The sequence below is a fragment of the Mytilus trossulus genome, chromosome 7, assembly GCF_036588685.1.
Source record: "Mytilus trossulus isolate FHL-02 chromosome 7, PNRI_Mtr1.1.1.hap1, whole genome shotgun sequence".
Lineage (NCBI taxonomy): Eukaryota > Metazoa > Mollusca > Bivalvia > Mytilida > Mytilidae > Mytilus > Mytilus trossulus.
Genome location: NC_086379.1, coordinates 54,078,486 through 54,099,627, shown reverse-complemented (window position 1 = coordinate 54,099,627; position 21,142 = coordinate 54,078,486). Strand labels below are relative to the sequence as shown.

General features: G+C 31.6%; 1 protein-coding gene across 6 annotated transcripts in view; it reads left to right on the top strand.

The window, feature by feature from the left end:
* LOC134725306 (WD repeat and FYVE domain-containing protein 3-like) overlaps positions 1-21,142 on the top strand; it is an 84,736-nt gene that overhangs the window by 16,230 nt on the left and 47,364 nt on the right. For 2 of the 6 annotated variants that reach the window (XM_063589009.1, XM_063589014.1), the window contains exons 12-35: positions 237-332; positions 585-778; positions 1,096-1,234; positions 1,455-1,555; positions 1,932-2,077; positions 2,787-2,873; positions 3,108-3,339; positions 3,831-4,045; positions 4,569-4,963; positions 5,493-5,711; positions 6,143-6,324; positions 6,968-7,196; positions 7,513-7,652; positions 7,969-8,080; positions 8,326-8,516; positions 8,987-9,139; positions 12,012-12,085; positions 12,596-12,610; positions 14,875-15,036; positions 15,483-15,601; positions 16,027-16,135; positions 16,725-16,942; positions 18,604-18,788; positions 19,420-19,563. In XM_063589009.1, coding sequence (XP_063445079.1) covers positions 237-332; positions 585-778; positions 1,096-1,234; positions 1,455-1,555; positions 1,932-2,077; positions 2,787-2,873; positions 3,108-3,339; positions 3,831-4,045; positions 4,569-4,963; positions 5,493-5,711; positions 6,143-6,324; positions 6,968-7,196; positions 7,513-7,652; positions 7,969-8,080; positions 8,326-8,516; positions 8,987-9,139; positions 12,012-12,085; positions 12,596-12,610; positions 14,875-15,036; positions 15,483-15,601; positions 16,027-16,135; positions 16,725-16,942; positions 18,604-18,788; positions 19,420-19,563 — 3,857 coding nt within the window. The remainder of the gene's footprint in view (positions 1-236; positions 333-584; positions 779-1,095; positions 1,235-1,454; positions 1,556-1,931; positions 2,078-2,786; positions 2,874-3,107; positions 3,340-3,830; positions 4,046-4,568; positions 4,964-5,492; positions 5,712-6,142; positions 6,325-6,967; positions 7,197-7,512; positions 7,653-7,968; positions 8,081-8,325; positions 8,517-8,986; positions 9,140-12,011; positions 12,086-12,595; positions 12,611-14,874; positions 15,037-15,482; positions 15,602-16,026; positions 16,136-16,724; positions 16,943-18,603; positions 18,789-19,419; positions 19,564-21,142) is intronic. The other 4 variants (XM_063589010.1, XM_063589012.1, XM_063589013.1 and 1 more) reach the window with 4 other exon arrangements.

The following is a 21,142-nucleotide window of genomic DNA, read 5'->3' as shown; positions in this document are numbered from 1 at the left end:
TAATACAACTATTTGAGGAAAGAAATAAATAAAATAAATAAAGGCAAAATTTTATATCTTTACGAAAATAATCCTTTGCAAATTGTCTAATTATCTGAATTTACTATATTCCTTTTTATATGAAACAGTAGGACACTCAAAGCCATTAAATCCAAAAGAGTATGGGTTTGTAAAATTAAATTTAGCGAAATAATTAACACCTTTTTACAACTGACATTATTTCTATTAAAATACAGTAGAATCAGAGCCAATAGATGCTGACCAACAAGAATTAGGATCTCTGGTCATGGAGTGTCTAACAGCTCTTCTGAGTGGAAATAGTAAAAATGCTGGTGAGTTATGGCTAAATATTTATTTTAACGCAATGAAAAAAATTACAAACTTTATTAAAACTTTTACCTTCAAAACACTGAACAAAAGAAAGCTTAGAATATTTGTTTACTTTGTGTAGGGCCTATTAGTTTCTTTTAATTAACTAAGTCTTTGATAGCTTGTTAACATGGCAATCTCTATTAGATATTGATAATGTTGTTGATCTGTTTTCTAAGTTTAATTATTTAATTTGAACTTTAATTGAATTTCAGATGTGTTTAGAGAGTGTGGAGGAGCTCGTTGTGCACATACCATGATTCCACATAAGCAGTGTCGTCATCAGACTTTAAATATTGTACAACAACTAGTGCTGTCCCCTGGTGGTGATGATGACATGGGAACATTACTTGGTCTGATGCATTCTTCTCCAGTGTTGTCACTTCAACTCAAAACACATATTCTAAAGGTAACTTTTAAAAAAAGATATCCAACAATGTATAGAATAAAAGCAAGGAAAAATATAGAAGAGTTCATTTGAATAAGATTTCCATAAAAAAAAAATACTATTCTAAATCAAAGAAAAATATTCATGTTTTCTGAATGTATTTCCCACTTATTCTCAGGGCACTCATATTGATGTTTACATGTCTATCTTTTCTTATAATTTCTTAAACTTAAACACTGAACTATATTTTTATTTTTTTACAAATCTGAGATTTCTCAAAATTATAATTTTTACAGTAATTCTATTGAAATTGCATCACCAAAAACATTATGTTTTAGGCACTGCTGAATGTATTACGAGAAAGCCACAGATCGAGAACAGTATTCCGTAGAGTAGGAGGCTTTGTGTATGTCATGTCTGTCTTAGTATCTATGGAAGGTTGTTTATGTGATCCACCTAAAGTACCCTGGGATCAAGGTAAATCTCACTTAAAGTTAAATTTTCCCTTAATCTTGTATATATATATTGTAAAAGTGGATATTTATTCAAATTTATATTTTCTGAGAACAATACATAAACGTTTGGTGTGGTTATTAATTTCATGAGGATTTACACTTGCTAAGTATAAACTAAGATAAAGTATAATGATTGCAAATTATTTACTTGTCTTGAATGTCTGGATTATTGAATGTTTCAGTAAGAAGAGTAGATGTGTTAAGTATGCTAAAGACAGTGTTCAGTACTATAACTGTAGCCATGAGATACGAACCTGCTAACGCCAAATTCTTTGAGACTGAGGTATGTATTAAAGTAAGCTGAAAACAGTTTTTCAGTACTCTAACTGTGTGACAAATGCAACAATTATGATTATGTTCATCAGCTTTATACAACTGCTTAACTATGTGAGCCTACACTTAGTTGACATGCATTGTTGAAGTTGTCATCTATAATGTCAAACTCATATTATACTAGAACACACCTGTGATGACTGAACTAAAAAATATAACTATGCGTAAGCCGCATTTTAGTATTGGTATTGTCATCTGATTATAAGATGTACAGTCATGTCGATTATAAGATGTACAGTTTTCTCTGCTGTTAAAATCTTTCTGTTTGAACCCGTCGACCTTGAACTTATAAATTATACATTATTAATAAATTTTATTTGTAACAGGTTAGATATGATAGTCTGACAGAAGCAGTGAGATTACTGGGTTGTTTCTCCTCCACAATAGATATACAACCATCTGGTGAAGTGACGGAAGCAGAAGAACAAAAACTACTGTTTGAAGATGTATTTGTAAATACCAAAGAAACTAAGTAAGTATTTTAAAACTAATTAAATTCTTATCATTTATGGATAGGCATATTTTAAGATAAACATATATATATTATCTTTTTATAATTATCTGACTGAAATGTCTTTAATAGTCAGAAATGTTTTACTGTCTGTTTATTTTTACTGCTTTAAGCTTCAACTTCTTTTCCTATCTCTTTTGTTGAATTTTTTTCAAATAGGAAGATCACTGATCAGCTGCAGTTGCTCAAAAATATTTTAAAAAGAATTAAGGCTTTTTCAGGAGTGCAGTTATGACTTGAGTTAGCATTGATATGATCATGACTATAAATTAACTGTGAACTAATTTGAATTTTTCAAAATCTAAGGCTTTTCTACCTGAGGAAAAGATTACCTGAGCTGTTCTTGGCAAAACTTTTTGGAGCTTTTGGTGTTCAATACTCTTCAACTTCGTACTATATTTTGGCCTTTTAAATATTTTTTTATTTGAGCGTCACTGATGTGTCTTTTGTAGACAAAACGTGTGTCTGGCCTAAAATTAAAATTTTAATCCTGGCATCTATCTATGATGAGTTTTTTTTATATGAGAATTTTTTTTGGTGAAGGTGCATTTGCCTGTAGTATAGAGGTTAATAAAATACCAGTTATCAGTGCAAATTATAAAAAAAATGTATCGGTAAATGTTAGTGTATTATAGTTATATATGAATTACATTTCCTCACTATTTTACAGGGACTACGATGGCATTCCCATGACACTGTTATCTGCTTGTGTAATGTTAAAGTACTTGTACAACATGGCTCAGGATATCTTTGATAAGTAAGTATTTTTTAAGTAGGTGTATAATTTGGAATAGTCTGATGTATGGATGATAGGAATAACTTAAACTAATAATGCCTAAATTAGAGAGTCTTTTACCTTGAAAATCATAATTAACGATTAAATAGTCTGATTTAAAAATTTACATGAATATCATAAATATTTTTGTTGTTTTTTTTCTTCTCAAAAAGTATTTTCGTTTGAGATGATTAATACCATCTATTTAAATTTTAGACCAACATCTAGCCAGGCAAAGACAGATTCCCCATCATTAAAGAGGTTTACAATGATTTATAATAAAGATAGTAGTGGTTCTCCCCAGTCCTCACCCAAACAGAAGCGGGCCAGTACAGGAAGTATACCTGAGGCATCACATGTCAGTGCAGATCAAATCATTGTACATCCTGGTGCTGTCTTGTCCTTGTTTCACCTGTTACCTGCCATAGAACATGATGATGACAAAAAGGTCAGTATTGATTGAAACTTTAATAAAAGAGGGACGAAAGATACCTAAGGGACAGTCAAACTCGTAAATCTAAAACAAACTGACAACGCCATGGCTAAAAATGAAAAAGACAAACAGAAAAACAATAGGACACATGACACAACATAGAAAACTAAAGAATAAACAACACGAACCCCTAATAAATGTAGATTTAGCATATGAGTGCCAATGAGACAACTCTCAATCCAAGTCACAATGTATAAAAAGTTAACAACTATAGGTCAAAGTACGGCCTTCAACATGGAGACTTGGCTCTCACCGAATAGCAAGCTATAAAGACCCCAAAATTGAATAGTGTGAAACAAATAAATAAACCAAAGTCGTAAGTTATTAAAAAAACCTGAGAAACACTTTAATACCTGTATACAGCAAAACACTGTGATACCTTTTATATCCCAATTGACATAAATGTGAATCAAGACCTTGCACACTATTTATTATTTTCATTGTAGCCTGCCCTAGCCCTCCAAATTAATACAGCTGAACTATTGAAGAGTCTGTTACACACAGAGAGGAACCAACAGATAATGTGTGAATATGGTTATCCTCATGAACTACTAAGTCATGGCTATATAGCACTAGCTGACGAGACACACCCACTCCATCCCTCCCTCAGATCAATGTTTGAAAGGCTGGCATCACAATCTCTAACACCTAGAGACTTGAGGTATTTATATATTTTTAAATTGGGACAGCTACAGTGCAGGTAATTTGATGTCACAATTCCTCAGTAGCATGGGTTCGAATCCCAGCAAGGGAAGAACAAACGATTAACCATTGTTGGGTTGATGTTTAGACAAGTTGTATATTTATATAAACAGATAAAGAAATGTTATACATGTAGAACAAAGTTTTAAAACTGTAAAATGTAAAACTTGTTAAAACCTATACATTGTGAAAAATATTGAAAATTTATAAATACAATATATGTTTTTTTCTAAGCATTGATCTCGAAATCTGCCATTTAAACATTTGTTAAGTTTGAATTGTATTTTGTAAAATAGATATCATGTATATAGGCATAAACTATTAGCATCCAAACACCATTTAAATTTTCATGAAGAGATATTTCTACCTCAACATCTGAGATTGTACTTGTTGTAGATGAAGAGAAGACATATTTTTTGCTAAACCAGTTCCATCTTGTCAAATTGAACATCAGACTCATCAACACTTATTTAATTTTTCAGAGATTTCTTACGATTGGGATCCCCTTTGAATTGTCGTCCTATGGACAATGACTATGATATAGGTTCTAACAATTGGAGTTGTAACTGGCCAGTCAGTAGGGCCTCTAGTGTGGAGGAAAGAAAAACACCTGTTGAGGTAGAAAGAAAACTGAAAACTGCTGGTGAAGCTGTCCCATTGACCAGGGTCAAATGTTTAGTTTCTATGACAACACCTAAAGATGCAAGAATGCATGGATCAGCTGTGACTCCATCTTTTGTAGAGTTTGATATGACAGCGGAGGGATTTGGATGTTTATATTTACCCAGTATAGCCCCCCAGGGACCTCCTACCCCATCAGTAGTCAGTGGTGTAGTTGGAGGTAATGATCCTGCTGTTATAGGAGGAATTGGAACAGGTATTGCTTTCAATCACAAATAACATAGATAGGATCAAAATATCTATCAGTGGCAAACATCCTACTTTAAGCAGATTTTTTTTTTAAACCTGCCTTCCTATGCTTGAAACACAGGTAGTTAGGTCTTGTTTTTCAATACATATTTGCTGTTCAGTAGTTTTTTTTGTGTATTTACAGCTGAAATATTTACATTACAAAACATAAATCCTATAAGTTCATACATTGTAAATTCTAAAATTATTGTGAGGTTTTTCTAAATGAGATAATGCGACTGATTGAGTATTGTAACGGTAAGAACTAACATTCTAATATTGAATAGATACATCTGTTCTCAGCTTTTCCAAAAATTACAATAATTAATCGTGCATTATTGTCCTTTCTTAAAAAAACGCAATAACTAATGCACACACTAGATTAGAAATTACAAAAGATTATAAGCTAACTTAAAATGGTAATTTGCTCAAAATAAAAGGAAAACACATTGTCTTTCTTGTTATGTTATTTTTGAAATTTGTTTTTCGTTTTGTAGGAGAAAGAGTATTTCCACCCCAGGCAGGGATGACATTTTCTACATGGTTTTGTGTAGATAAGTTCAGTAGTAGGTCAGATCCACATCCAGTAAGACTTCTAACACTAGTCAGGAATTTACAGGGTAGAGAAGAAAATTTAATATGTCTCAGTGTTATATTGACATCTAGGGAAAGGGCATTGATAGTCTCAACGGAGGAACATTTGTTACCTAATACTGGTAAGAGTTTTTGGAATATATCTTTAAAAATGGTAGCTTAGTTTTATGATCATAGAAGAAAAAAAATGTGCATACAATAATCTATGTTTAATTTGGAGACAGTAAGAAAAACATGAGATTTAAATGATAAACAGTGCAATGATCAGTTCAATATTATGCATGATTACTTATTTGTCTTAGATGATGGAAAAGAACAATAAGTTAGAGATGAAAAATATGACATACTATGGAAGAGATTGATGTTTATTTCAATAGGAGAAAAGCCTTGACACAATAATATTCATATTGCATAAGTTTTACTAAAACAGCTGTAGCAAAATATGACATCAACATCAAATTCTAAATGGAAAAAATATCTTTTGTATTGGCAAACTTTTATGATTTTATGTTGAAAAAATATTTATGAAATATTGACTCCTTTACTTTGTTAGTTACAGGGTCAGAAATAGACGAAGATTTACCTTTAAATGACAATAGAGTGAGATTCTGGTATCCTGAACTTACACAGGAAGGACAGTGGCACCATCTGGTGTTAATATTTCACAGAGCAGGAATTATGAAGAATAGTAGTGTTGGTCTGTTTGTAGATGGTGATCATGTTAATACTCAGAAGGTATCTCAATTTATCATTGTTATATACAATATGATTTTGAAAGGTTGATAAGGGTTATTTTTATTAGCTAATGTGTTTATATAAGATAGCCACTAACTCCTTCTATTTATTACTGATGGTACAGACATGATATTGATATCTTCCAAGGTGTATCAATATTTTTTATATATATAAGATATAGTGTATTGATCATAACTTTCTATACATCCTATCCATAAACATTTCTAGAAATTTATCAGTGAAATACATGCTTAGATATTCAAGTCACAAAACAATGTTACACCTGTCAAGAACATCACTTAACTTTTGCAAGGTGCAGGAATTTAATATCTGTTCTATAATATATAGGATGTCATTGTTAAAGTGATCTTTAAAAATTGGAGTTATCTTTCTTTGCCTGAAATTGTAGATGACTCAAATACAACCAATGCTTTATACAATGTAATATTTACAACAAAATGCATTGAGTGTGTAGGTGAAGGTAATATCTTTGGTCAGCTTGCTGTAATTTTCTTCCAACTGATAAATTAAAGCAATCTTTACCCTTCAGTGCTTACAAGTACTTTGATTTGTGTGTGATATTTTAGGAGGGATTGAAATTATTATTTTGTATATATGTATTATATGGTTGTATAATTTTCAGCTACACTATGTATCCCCTAACCTTGGAGTTGGAGGAACAGCTAGTCCCACAGCCTTTACCTCAGTTTTTGCTTACATTGGAAGTCCTCCACAGGTCAGACGTAACTCAAGACTTACTTGGAGACAGGGTCCATGTCATCTTATGGAGGATATAGTCAGCTCAAATGTCATAAGAAATATCTACAACCTTGGACCCATCTATATTGGCAGTTTTCAAGCACCTAATATGGGTAATATGCAGTACTTGGATTACAATTGGAATATGTTTTAAAGTTTGTAACACAATGTCACTGTACTTTCATGATGATATTAAAAAAAAAGGTACTGTCAACAAAAACAAATGTTGTAACTGCATTAAATTGATCAAAACATGTAAAACATAGTAACTTCTTTTTTATGGATAGGTTCTGTATTTTAGAAATATGTAAAAATCAGGAAATGGACCAGGTGAAAACACTAGTTTCCAGATAATGACTTAAAAATATTTCAACCAAACGTATAACTTTAGATAGGAAACCCTTAAGAGACATATTTTATATTTCCTAGATGAAGTTGACTTCCAAGGACCATATATCAACGAAGAGAAAGTAATGTATGGTGTTCATGCACATACTGTACTGCAGATGACCGTATCAAAGATCAGAAAGGCTTACAACAAAATAGATAGTAAATCTATTGCTAAGCAGGTAAATATCTTATATCAATAATAATTTTTTTTTAAAGACATTAACTCTATCATAAATTTGATAAATTTTGTATTTGTATGTTCAATTTTTTCAAATTTTCACACAGAGCTGATTCAGGAATTCAATTACGGAAGTTTGAATAAACTTAAAATCTATGTATGCTACAAATTTTATTCATCCCATTGAGAGGTAAATGATATGTCAAGAAATAAATCATAAGTTTATCTGAAACTAGTATCTTCTTTTATTTATGCATGACAAGTTCAAACTACTGGCATACATAAACATAAAATAAGAAGAAATATTGTATTTTCAGCTTGCCATGTCAGCACATGATAATGCTACTCCTATCAGAATCCTACCAAATTCAGGTGGTCATATGAATGGGCCTGCCAGAAGTCTTGGAGCTATACTGATTGGATATTTAGGTAAGGAAACATAAAACATTGAGCATATTATCTTTATTGTAATGAGTGAGCCTTTATATAACAAAGATAAAAAAAATTCTGACCTGACATTGAATTCATATGTTTCAGATTACAAGACTTTTCCGTAGAAGGATGTAGTTGAAAAAATGTGGAAGTTAAGTTATCACAGCGCACATTGTAAAATGTGCATTGATGGAAACATTAAAATTTATTTTTGTAATTTACCTTATTATTTTATATTACAGGTGTTAGGACATTTTGTCCCAAAGCTGTAGCTAAGATGTTAGAGAATGTGGGTGGAGCCTCTGCATTATTAGGGTTAATTGCCATGGCAACAGATGTAGAAGAGCTGTATGCAGCAGTTAAGGCCCTTGTATGTGTTGTCAAGAGCAACAAAAACATTCTGAAAGACATGGACAGAATACAAGGATATCAGGTATGTATGCCTAAATTCAGTTACTGTAAATTCAGAAATTATTGCATGCATTTATTATTGCGATTTTGTCATTCTAGATTAATATGCCATTTAAATTTTTGTGATATTGAGAAAATCCTATTAAAGTCATATACTAAATTTCAAAATGCGAGGTTTAATTATTGTGATTTTAACCCTGTAGCAATTTTCGCAATAATAAAAACATAGCAATAATTTCTGAATTTAAGGTACTTAGGAACTCATTTATTAAATAAGATATGGTGATCCTCATTTATCTGCTTACAATATTTCCAGTGTTATTTTAAGTACTTCATTTAAGAGAACATTTTAGTCTGGATACTTAAATTCTGTTTATATTTAATATGACATTCATGTATTTTAGACACTTTCCTTGTTGTACAAAAAGAAATATCACCTTTGGAACAGTCATATCCTTATTCATTCATTCAGTTTATTGTTCATTATTTTAGACACTTTCCATGCTGTATAAGAAGAAACAACACCTATTGAACAGTCATATCTTACACCTGACCTTCTCCCTGATTGGTACAGTAGATAGTGGTAAAGAAAGTTCAGTCATACCCAATAAAAAGGCTTTTGAAGATTTACTGTGTGATTTGGAGGTAAGTTTAAGTTGATAATTAAGTTAATAATTGAGGCTTTTAGTACTTAAGCAAAAGATTTTGTTTATGGAATGATTGCTTAGTGTAAATGTCTGTATTGCAGGGATTTAAATCTAATTGATTTAGTCCTAAAGATTAAATTCTTAGAAATTAGTTTATCAACATGATTTGATGAAAAATTGAAAAAAGGTTTTAAATGAAAAATCGTCAGAACTACGTTGAATGAACTAGATCACGTGTGCGCATGTGCATAGTTGGGAAATTTAATTATGCATTCTACATTTCTTCAAAAATGCTAAAATTATTATTGATACCTTTATCTAACGTTCATTTCAAGTATTTTGTTGAAGAAATAATGTGGAAAGAGCTTAGTTCTTCACTCAATCGTGCTTTGTAAACGTACACGGATTTTACATATCTGTATATGGTCCATGTTTTACCATTGTCAAGTCAACATCCGGTTTTAATAACGAAAATAAAGTTTTGACAATATCATTTTGCACAAGTAAAGAGTCTAAGGCAGAAATGAGCACGCTAATATGCACACTTTGAATGATGCACCGCAATTTAACAGTTTACATCTGAACATCAAATTCATATCAAAGTAAAGTTTAAAATCATTTTTTATACGACCGCAAATTTTGAAAAAAATTTCGTCGTATATTGCTATCACGTTGGCGTCGTCGTCGTCGTCGTCGTCGTCGTCGTCGTCCGAATACTTTTAGTTTTCGCACTCTAACTTTAGTAAAAGTGAATAGAAATCTATGAAATTTTAACACAAGGTTTATGACCATAAAAGGAAGGCTGGTATTGATTTTGGGAGTTTTGGTCCCAACATTTTAGGAATTAGGGGCCAAAAAGGGCCCAAATAAGCATTTTCTTGGTTTTCGCACTATAACTTTAGTTTAAGTTAATAGAAATCTATGAAATTTTGACACAAGGTTTATGACCACGAAAGAAAGGTTGGGATTGATTTTGGGAGTTTTGGTTTCAACAATTTAGGAATGAGGGGCCAAAAAAGGGCCCAAATAAGCATTATTCTTGGTTTTCGCACAATAACTTTAGTTAAAGTAAATAGAAATCAATGAAATTTAAACACAATGTTTATGACCACAAAAGGAAGGTTGGTATTGATTTTGGGAGTTTCGGTCCCAACTGTTTAGGAATTAGGGGCCAAAAAGGGACCCAAATAAGCATTTTTCTTGGTTTTCGCACCATAGCGTTAGTATAAGTAAATAGAAATCTATGAAATTTAAACACAAGGTTTATGACTATAAAAGGAAGATTGGTATTGATTTTGGGAGTTTTGGTCCCAACAGTTAAGGAAAAAGGGCCCCAAAGGATCCAAAATTAAACTTTTTTTGATTTCATCAAAATTGAATAATTGGGGTTCTTTAATATGCTGAATCTTACTGTGTATGTAGATTCTTAATTTTTGGTCCCGTTTTCAAATTGGTCTACATTAAGGTCCGAAGGGTCCAAAATTAAACTTAGTTTGATTTTAACAAAAATTGAAACCTTGGGGTTCTTTGATATGCTGAATCTAAAAATGTACTTAGATTTTTGATTATTGGCCCAGTTTTCAAGTTGGCCAAAATCGGGGTCCAAAATTAAACATTGTTTGATTTCATAAAAAATTGAATAATTGGGGTTCTTTGATATGCCAAATCTAACTGTGTATGTAGATTCTTAATTTTTGGTCCAGTTTTAAAATTGGTCTAAATTAAAGTGTAAAGGGTCCAAAATTAAACTAAGTTTGATTTTAACAAAAATTTAATTCTTGGGCCTCTTTGATATGCTGAATCTAAACATGAACTTAGATTTTTGATTATGGGCCCAGTTTTCAAGTTGGTCCAAATCAGGATCTTAAATTATTATATTAAGTATTGTGCAATAGCAAGTCTTTTCAATTGCACAGTATTGTGCAATGGCAAGAAATATCTAATTTCACAATATTGTGAAATAGCAAATTTTTTTTTAATTAAGAGTTATCTTTCTTTGTCCAGTATAGTAAGCAAGAAATATCTGCAAGAATTTTTTTTAATTGGAGTTATCTTTCTTTGTCCAGAATCAACTTAAATCTTTGTTATATACAATATACAATGTATATTAACTTTTTACTACCAACTGATAAATTTAAATAATCTTTACCATTCAGTGATAACAAGCAGTTTTTTTACATCTTAATATTTTATGATGTATTTAAATGAGTAGTAATTGTTGCAAACTCCATTAGAATATTTTAATTGAAATTAGTTTTGGAATAAGGGAAAGGGGGATGTGATTAAAATATTGGGTTCAATTTTTCTCATTTGAAATTTCATAAATAAAAAGAAAATTTCTTCAAACATTTTTTTGAGAGGATTAATATTCAACAGCATAGTGAATTGCTCTAAGAGAAAACAAAAATTTTAAGTTCATTTGAATCCATTCATTCTGTGTCAGAAACCTATGTTGTGTCAACTATTTAATCACAATCCAAATTAAGAGCGGAATCCAGCTTGAATGTTGTGTCCATACTTGCCCCAACCGTTCAGGGTTCAACCTCTGCGGTCGTATAAAGCTACGCCCTGCGGAGCATCTGGTTTAAATCTAATGTCAATCATTTGAATGGCCATCTGATTACCATAATTGCTTTTTGTGACTAAGTCTTAAGGAATTAAAATCAGGATCAGATATAAAATAACCGGCTGGCTTAAAAAAATTTGGAAGCACTGGTCATAAGACAGAAGTATTCCGTGTTATTATGATTCCTTTATTCTTTAACGCTTTCTTAATTTATACATTTCTCAATTGGATGAAAGAATGACATTTGTTTGTTTTCAACAAAAATTTAAATGTTTCTGCAAAGATTTTTATTATTATTCAATAGGTTTGGCATGAGGCACCATTTGATCTACAGAAATCTCTGTATGAACATTTCTTTGAACTTTTAACTGAATCAAGGTAAGTATTTAATAGAACACTTCAGTTGCTTTACTCATCTTTTTTATAACTCTGCATGTGATGGTTGAATGCTTTATTTATCATTCCTTATTTTAAAAATGTAATTGTATGCTAATTTATCATTGAATTTTAAATATATTATAATTATGTCCTAATAATTTTTTAACTGCTTTTGATATTGATAATTTGTTGTCCTTGATAATTTTAAATCCTGCTTTTAATTAATATGTTGTTGTCCTTTTATGATATTGGAGAAATATGAGTTAAATTTACAGTCAAACCTGTTAAGAAGGTCACTTCTTTAAAGGGAAAACCTGTCTTGTCAGATTATTGTCTTCTTGTCCCACTGTAGTTATAACATTTTTAACCTTAATTCAAAGGTCATCTATCTTATAAGATCACATTACTTTAGTCCCAATGGTTACCTTTATATACAGGTTTGACTGTAATTCAATTTTTAATTGGTATTTAACAAGATTATACTGTAATTTACTGGATTTCTATAAATAGATGCATTGATAATAGGTAAGAAAGAGTTCACCTTTGGTAGTGGTTCACTAACCAGTGTTGACAACATTTTGTACTCTTTTTAAGTGTACTGTTTCCTGTTCTTTCAATGTTGTTGAAGTTTTACATTTTATATTGCTATATCGCTATTTTATGTTAAGATTTTTTAAATTGCTTTTCATTTAGAGTACCTGTCTTACAAACCATGCATGATCTATTTCAAATGTTTGTACAATCTTCATCTACATAGCTACATATATCTGACTACAAATTTATTGGGTCATTTTATTGTATGTGTGTGTTTTCATCAGTATTGTCAGTCTGTAGAAGATATATTTTTATATAAACTTCAAAGTATTGTTGAGTGATCCTTGTGAAATTGTAACTGTGTTCCTCTCCACATAATTAATATTGATGATAGAGGCTAAAAATATTGTTTTCATTAGTTATGATGTACACACTTTTATTGAATAACATTGACAATTTTTTGATATATGCTGTTAGAGGTCATAGTCCAAATGAGATATATTGAAATTTTAAAAGTAAAACTTCCCTTTAGAGAGTATTTTACTAAGAAATTATTGATGCTCATATATAAAATAGAATAGTTGGAGAAATCCCTGTTGGGAATTGCATGAAGTTGAATAACAATATTTATATTATATAACCTATTTTATGCATGAAAAATTTATGCACTAGTTTAAAGAGTATAACCTCTGATGAACCATTGTATTATATAGATCTGTTTAAATATGATTTTCACTAGCAACTGTTCAAATGACTGTATTTAACAGGCTAGTATGATGCTAGCTGGTATTTCTTTTCATCCTATAAGTCCTTTCATTCAATGTCATGTTAGCAAAATTAATAGACTTATTGGACAATGGAAATTACTGAATTGAGGAAATTTGCAGGTTGTTTAATCTTTTCTCTTATCCAGTGAAAAAGTACAATTTTCCAAAGATGTTCCTAGCTTGTCATTATACATTTGTAAAACATTAACATTATTGTATTTTTATGCCCCACCTACGATAGTAGAGGGGCATTATGTTTTCTTGTCTGTGCATCCATTCGTCTGTTCATCCGTCTGTCGCGCTTCAGGTCAAAGTTTTTGGTCAAGGTAGTTTTTGATGAAGTTGAGGTCCAATCAACTTGAAACTCAGTTCATATGTTCCCTATGATATGATCTTTCTAATTTTGATGCCAAACTTGATTTTCACCCCAATTTCACAGTCCACTGAACATAGAAAATGATAGTGCAACTGAGCATCATTGTACTTGGGACACATTCTTGTAACATATATTTTCTCTAATTTTCACTCTGATTTATACTTACCTACTGACATTTCACACAACAACACAGTCCTATTGTTATTTATTTAAACAGAAAGATAAAATATTCTCTAAAAACTTTCAGGAATAGATTCCACCTGCGTATCGCATACAACACTCTACAGTTAAATTTTAAAATTGTAGATATTTAAAATGCAAGAGTTTTTCTAGAGGATAAATTTTAAATCAAACTTGAATCATGAGTGGTAAAATCTGTATGTACCACATAACACGTTAGAGAAAAAGTTGTTTTTTTAATTTGTGATTACAAATTAATTGATGTTAGAGAACTAATTCTCTCATTTATTCACACAAGTTACGATATCATTAAATTATCAAGATTTTTATATCATTAGTGATTTTGTCTGGCTATGAATTTATTTTTATGATGAAGGCTTGGTAAAATATCCAGTATTTAGATTTATATAAACATATATATTAGAACAAAGAGTACAGAATAAAAATTGAATTGTTGCTAGAAGTTGTAATGAACCTAAGTTAGTCGATCGTTGAAGCTCTTACTACAACCGGCAAGTACATCAATGAAAATACTTCTCCTTTGATATGGGAGCAGGACATTTTAACAACTACTTTTGGATATGTTTGCACAGACATTAAAGCTAATTTAAAGGCAGACATCATAACCCCTTTTAGCGCTCAATTAATCCATTCACTTGTATTTTCAATAGCACATTCACTGGTATTTTCGATAGCACATATTAGTGAAAACATACCTGGGTGTATAATACGTACTATACTAACGCGGAGAGCATTACTTTACATTTGCTTAATTATAAGTTGTTTGCATTTAAAATTTGGTTAAAAGTGATAACAAGCTACAATATAAATCTTAAAGTGGTTTGGGAAAGAAAAAAATTAAAATAAAACACTTTTTGAATAAATCAAAACATGACTTGAATATAAACTGATATAGTTATTTTGTGTTACAGTGAACAGATTAGTAATTTCCAGTTAATGAGAGACATTGGCCTGGTATCCAGATTATTACATATCCTAAAAGACAACAAACTGACTCAAGCATCAATAGACACAATAACAAGTGTGATACATGTATTATTACAAAGCCCTCCAGATAATCATTCCTTACTAAGGTGAGTTTGTAGAGAACAGTCCTTGAATACTAAATAATTGTTTCATAGCTTTCCTGGGTATGACCTAATAACCAACGCATGTGGGATACATTTCCTATTAACAAAACACAGGTCCTGTTCACATTTCAGGATGTAAGCACCAAGACCAGTGGTTACTAGTCATGTAAAACAGAACTTTCAATATCATCAGCTATTAAACTAAGTGAGTCAGGGTTTATACACTAAGGCAAGGTTGATGCAGAAATTAAAACTATCAGCAATCATAAGTGAATTCATACACTGTAGTTTATCTAAAACTCCATCAGTTATGAGCTTTTTTATATTATTTAAAAATACAATAGTAAAATAAAAATTTAGCAATGAAAAGGTTATGTACCGTTCTTGTATATGGTATGTCAAATATGTATGAGATTGATTTTACTTGATCGTATTAATGAAATTTTCAGATTTGGTCAGTTTATTGTATCAACTTTACCCCAGATGTCTAATTCAGAGAAAAATGTGGCTCTCAATGGACTGAAGGTACCAGCTGAGGAAACACAAGAAGACAGGATATCATTGTCAGGTATGTTCAACAACATATATAATCCCTTTCTTTTTAAATCAAAGAAAATAAGATTCTCAAGAAGTAAAATACTCAGCAGAAGTCACGGTCATAAAACTTTCGAGCATGATTTTTGTACTCAGACTCGAAAATCAACCAATGAAATTGCTGGATTTCATGTTTTGAGCATCATTTTTGTGCTCCGAGCACTGAGCAAAGTTTTATGCCTTCAAGGCCTGAATATTCAGCTGATCAATTTTGTATTTTGTATGTTACCAGTTTTGATATAAGAATGAATTATTTTGAAGGGATAAATTTTCTGTTGTTAGAAAGAAACTGACAATGTGTATTGAAGCAGGTATAAACCATAGGAACACTTTCTACCAATGATAATGAATCCTAAATGAATGTTTAATTACCTCTGGGTTTTCTTTTTTACTTTATAGATGATGAACAAGTGTCATCCTACACAATTAAACTAAGGAACATCTGTTTAAATGTGATACATCAGTTGATACTGAACACAGAGGTAGAACCTATACAACTTAATACTCAGTAAGTCTTTAACACAGTTTTTATTATTGCCAATAATCATTGGGGATGGCACATTTGATTCAATGCTTGTCCAATACACTGATCAACTTGTTCTTGAGATTTGGACAAAAATAATTAACTTGTTACATTAATATAAGCCCTAGTTGCTTGTTTCTGAATCCTATTTGTAAATGTGTTTATAATCATACTTGTATTATTGTTTACACCAACTCGTTCTTATGGTGTAAAAGGAATGTACATTTGGCCTTTCTATGTGCTACATATTAATGCAGATAGTATTTTTGCCTTGAACACCCAATTGTATTAAAATTATATTTGGTATTAGATATAACCACAATATAATAGGTCAAGAACAAGTGAAGTCATTTTTTTTTCTGTGTTATTTTTTTTTCTGTCTGTATTTTCTTGTATGACTACTTTTTTCTGTCTGCAATATCTTGTTTTACTATAAGTATATACTAGAGACTCAACATGTGAACAGTTACAGTTCATCTATAGGTTAACTAAATGGTTTGGCATTTGCTTCTGTCCAAATATTTAACATGTGTAATGGTCCAATGTTTATATTTCTAATTTTCATACATTCTAGAATGTCAGATGAGATTCAGAAAGTGCTAGGATTTGATTGGTTACTGCTGTTTATGCAAGGTCACATTCACCCGTCAACAGTTGTCAAGGCATCCCTGATCCTACTGACCATGCTACAGAGCCAATCAGCAACACAGAAGTTCAGAGAGGGTAGTCTGGGAGGTGGATGGCTCAAAGGAACAGAACCAGTCCTTAAACAACATGTGGGAGTTATGTTAGGTAAATTGATCTTTATAGTTAACTTTTTATTCTTATTTAATGTTGCATCTTTGAGCTATTCATGCCACTCAACTCTACACTCTTTATATTTTCATTATCTCCAGATGTACTTTGCATGAACAAAGTATGGAAATCTTTTTAAAAAGTCTCATTTTGGTCTAATTTGGCAAGATAAAAATGCTTTATAAAAGATTGTTTATAAGTTGGGCATTATGTTTGTTAATCTTTGTGTCAAGGTAGTTTTTAGTGAAGTTGAAATCCAATTGACTTGATAGTTAGTTTACATATTCTTAATGATATGATTTTTCAAATTTTAATGCCAAATTAGAGTTTTGACTCCAATTCCATGGTCCACTGAATTTAGAGAATGACAGTGTGATTGGGGCTTCCATGTACTATGAACAAATAATTGTTAAGAAGTCTTTTGTTCTGAAATGGAAAAATAAAAATCGGCGTTTTACGTTTCCGCAAATTGGCATTACTTTTCCCCGAAAAAAAATCACGTTTCCGGGAAAAAAAGTTTACGTTTCCGCAAATAAATATCTTACTTTTCCGGAAAAAAAGTAACTATTCCGGAAAAAATAAATTATTACTTTTCCGCAAATAATTAAGGAATACCTATTGATCAAAAGCAAAGCTATAATAAAAAATAAATATGCATTAAGTTAAAGGTCATCATAACATGTAAGTAAAAAAACATCATTAAAATGTATGGAAACGTATGTTCAAACATATCTTGATATGAGTTCATAAGTCAGTTCTGGCAGAATATTTGAAGCCAACACGTCGTGCAAAGACCATAGGAGCACATTCCCCGTTTACAAGTTCTGTGTTTTGTTTAGGAAGGAAGTCCATCTTCTCCTTTTCATACTTCCGAACTGGTGCTTTTACAGTTAGAGTTCTCATCTTTATGTAAGATGTTGTCTTCAGTTTCAATAACACATCGACAAAGACAAATATGGTAGGATGGTTAGCTTAAATCTGCTCGCACAGGTAGACACTAAAAGACTCGACACCATTCGTTGTTCTCTTTTCCTCGGGGTCAGGGGTGATGCCCAAATGCTTGGTGGAAATCTAATTGCCATCCATATGAAATTCCAATATATAATCGGTAGACCTCATGCATTTATCTTCAGATGGAGCATTGGCAATTAATTCAACAAAGCATTCTTTAATCATGTCAGTTGGCAAGTAAGCCAAACCAAAGATTTCTCAATGAAGTTTAACTCATCCTTACTCGAGTAAACTAGTTATATCTAGTAAATTGTAGCTATACTGAGATCAGAACATTTGTTTTATTATTTTTTTTTTTTTTTTTTATCACATATATACATTCAAATCTTTATAATTTACCAGGTAAATTTGCGGAAAAGTAATAAATGCAAATTGCGGAAACGTATACTTTAAATTTGCGGAAACGTAGTATTGGAACTTTGAATAATTAGCGGAAATGCAATACGCCCATAAAAATAGATGTGATAACAAGGCCAAATTGCTTTAAATTTCACAATATTTCTTGGTTTAGACTGTTGTAGGAATGATCTTTCATATATCAATTACTAAAAATCTTCAATTGTGCTGATTCGGTAAAAAGAAAAACAGTTTAAAAGATTAAGTATGAGTCCAGGTGCTGATATGCTGTGTTATTCCTCTATCAACAGGTTTGAACATAGGAACAAGTAACAAAGGTCAGAAAAGGGCCCTAAACAGAGAGGTGTGTCAGGTCCCAGGATTTACTATAGTACAATGGCTGCTACCAAAACATGCTAATGTGGCAGAAATATACTTCATACTGATGGCTATGTTAATGGGTCAACATATTAAAGATCTGCCCTCGGATGTACAGGTAAATTAACTTTGAATGTATGATGTGACAGAATTTTAATTATTTGAAGACATGCTCTGCTAACATCACATTATGAGAGGAGTTTCACTTTATATTGATGTTATATTCATGCACAAACTAGTTTGAAAGCTAGCCTTTCCCAAACAATTATCTTCACTACTTACTTATAATTGTGTAACTGTCCATAAATATAATATTCAATTGCACAAACTGGTTTCTTCTCTTCTTAAATCATACCTGTAGTGGTGTGTCAGCAAGTTCACATACTGCCATCGAATATATAGAGGTAGATGCACAGTATAATGGATCTGTATCTCATGTACTGACTTTTAGTCTGTGCAATAGGAAATAAATTAAGACTAGAAAGTGCTGCTTATAATTTTAGACAGAAAATGTACCTCAAATATGATGCTTTCATGTCATAGTCTTTGCTCATTGTGATAGTTTTGGGCATTATATTTAACACCAAATCACGGACATTGTGTTGTTCAACTTTGATTTGAGAGGATTAAAAGTCTATTCTGAAAGGTTAAGAAAATGAAAGTTAGGATAACTTTTACATCAGCAAAGAATCAACAGTTTTAATTTTTGATGAAAATTGATAATATTTTTTTGTTGTTGTAATTTTCAGTTAAATTTGGATCAAGTATGGACAGTAATATTTGGTGTCCCTGCCAGTAAACCTGTTTCAGCCATAGCTAAGGAAAAACAGGCTGAACTATGTCCTGATGCTGCCTTGGTGTTGCTTGCTCTTATCAGACATATGCTGAATCAGGTGGGTAAATAAACTCATCATAGATAACAGGACTAAATTTTGTCTACAAAAGACTCATCATCCAAAAAAGTTAAAAGGCCAAATAAAGTACGGCACAGTTACAGTATCAATAAACTAAATGAAAAGTTTCACAGAAGTGAACAATGTTTTTAAACTGTGTGCCAGTTTGTTTTAATAGATATAGGAAGATGTGGTGTGAGTGCCAATGAGACAACTCTCCATCCAAATAACAATTTAAAAATTAAACCATTATAGGTTAAAGTACGGCCTTCAACACGGAGCCTTGGCTCACACCGAACAACAAGCTATAAAGGCAGGCGCGTAGCTCCCTATACGCCAACACGCAGTTGCGTGCACATCGGTTCGGCATGCAAAAAATAATATTGCAAAATTAAAAAATTACAAATTAAATTTTAAAGGAAACACACTCACTTTTTTAATTTATGAAATGTCATTGAATAACGGCATTTGGTTTCAGAATAGAAGTTTTATTGAAGATCATGCATGACGAAATCGGACAGTGTAACTTGTATCTTTTACAAGATTTGAATTTGTTATACGCAGTCTAACACATGTAGTTTCAGAGCACATTTTACAGACGGTACGGTTTATCTGTTTGGAATGAGATGTATCAATCGGCATGAGATTTATCAGAACCCTTCGATATCGTTGAAATTATGCCATGACGATGTGTTCGACGGACTAACAGAGCAACTCATCCTGCAAACACGCCAAAACAGTATTGGAAAGTCTCATTATATTTTGCGTTTATAGACCATATGAAAATCGAATGCCTATGATAATGGAATTGGAGAGTGGAGTCGCGTCTGGTATTATCAGAAAATCGCTTCTTTGTGTCGTATCTTCTTCCTCCTGTTGTAGGAAATATAACAAACGAACAAATCTCAACATTGTCAGAGACATACGAAACTGACCTGGTATGTAATTTTGACGAATTCAATTGGGAGTTCGCTCGATGGCGAACACGTACACTGGTTTATAACATCTCGCGAGTGCTACCGTGGAGATCTATCAATGTACTACGTCTGTTTAAATCAAATATACGATCACCAATGAACAATGACAGGTTATCATCGCTAGCATTACTGCATATGCATCGGGATAGTGTGAATATAGCCGACAAATAAATAGAGAAGTTCGTTTCGGCCTAGACCCAAAGCATTTTTGACAATTTCGAGTAAATTCTGTATTAGAAAAATGTGTAGTTTATGTTTTCAATTAACCATGATTTACTCTTTTCAGCAGCTTTATAAATAGTTTTACATTCATAAATTGTTTATAAGTTCTATCTACATGAAGCTCCTCTATCAACTGTCCTATGACCGAAAACCGAAAAAAAAAATTTTCCTGCATAAAAGGGTCCCAAAATTTTTTCGCCTCGCTCCGCTCGGCAGTAGTTGCTTGCACATCGTTTCTTTCTAGCTACGCCCCTGAAAGGGCCCCAAAATTAATAGTGTAAAACCATTCAAACGGGAAAATGTCTTGTTTACAACTTAATAGTTCTATGCTGGTATAAACCTTTTGAGCTAAAATTATTAAAAGAAATGTATGCTATGTA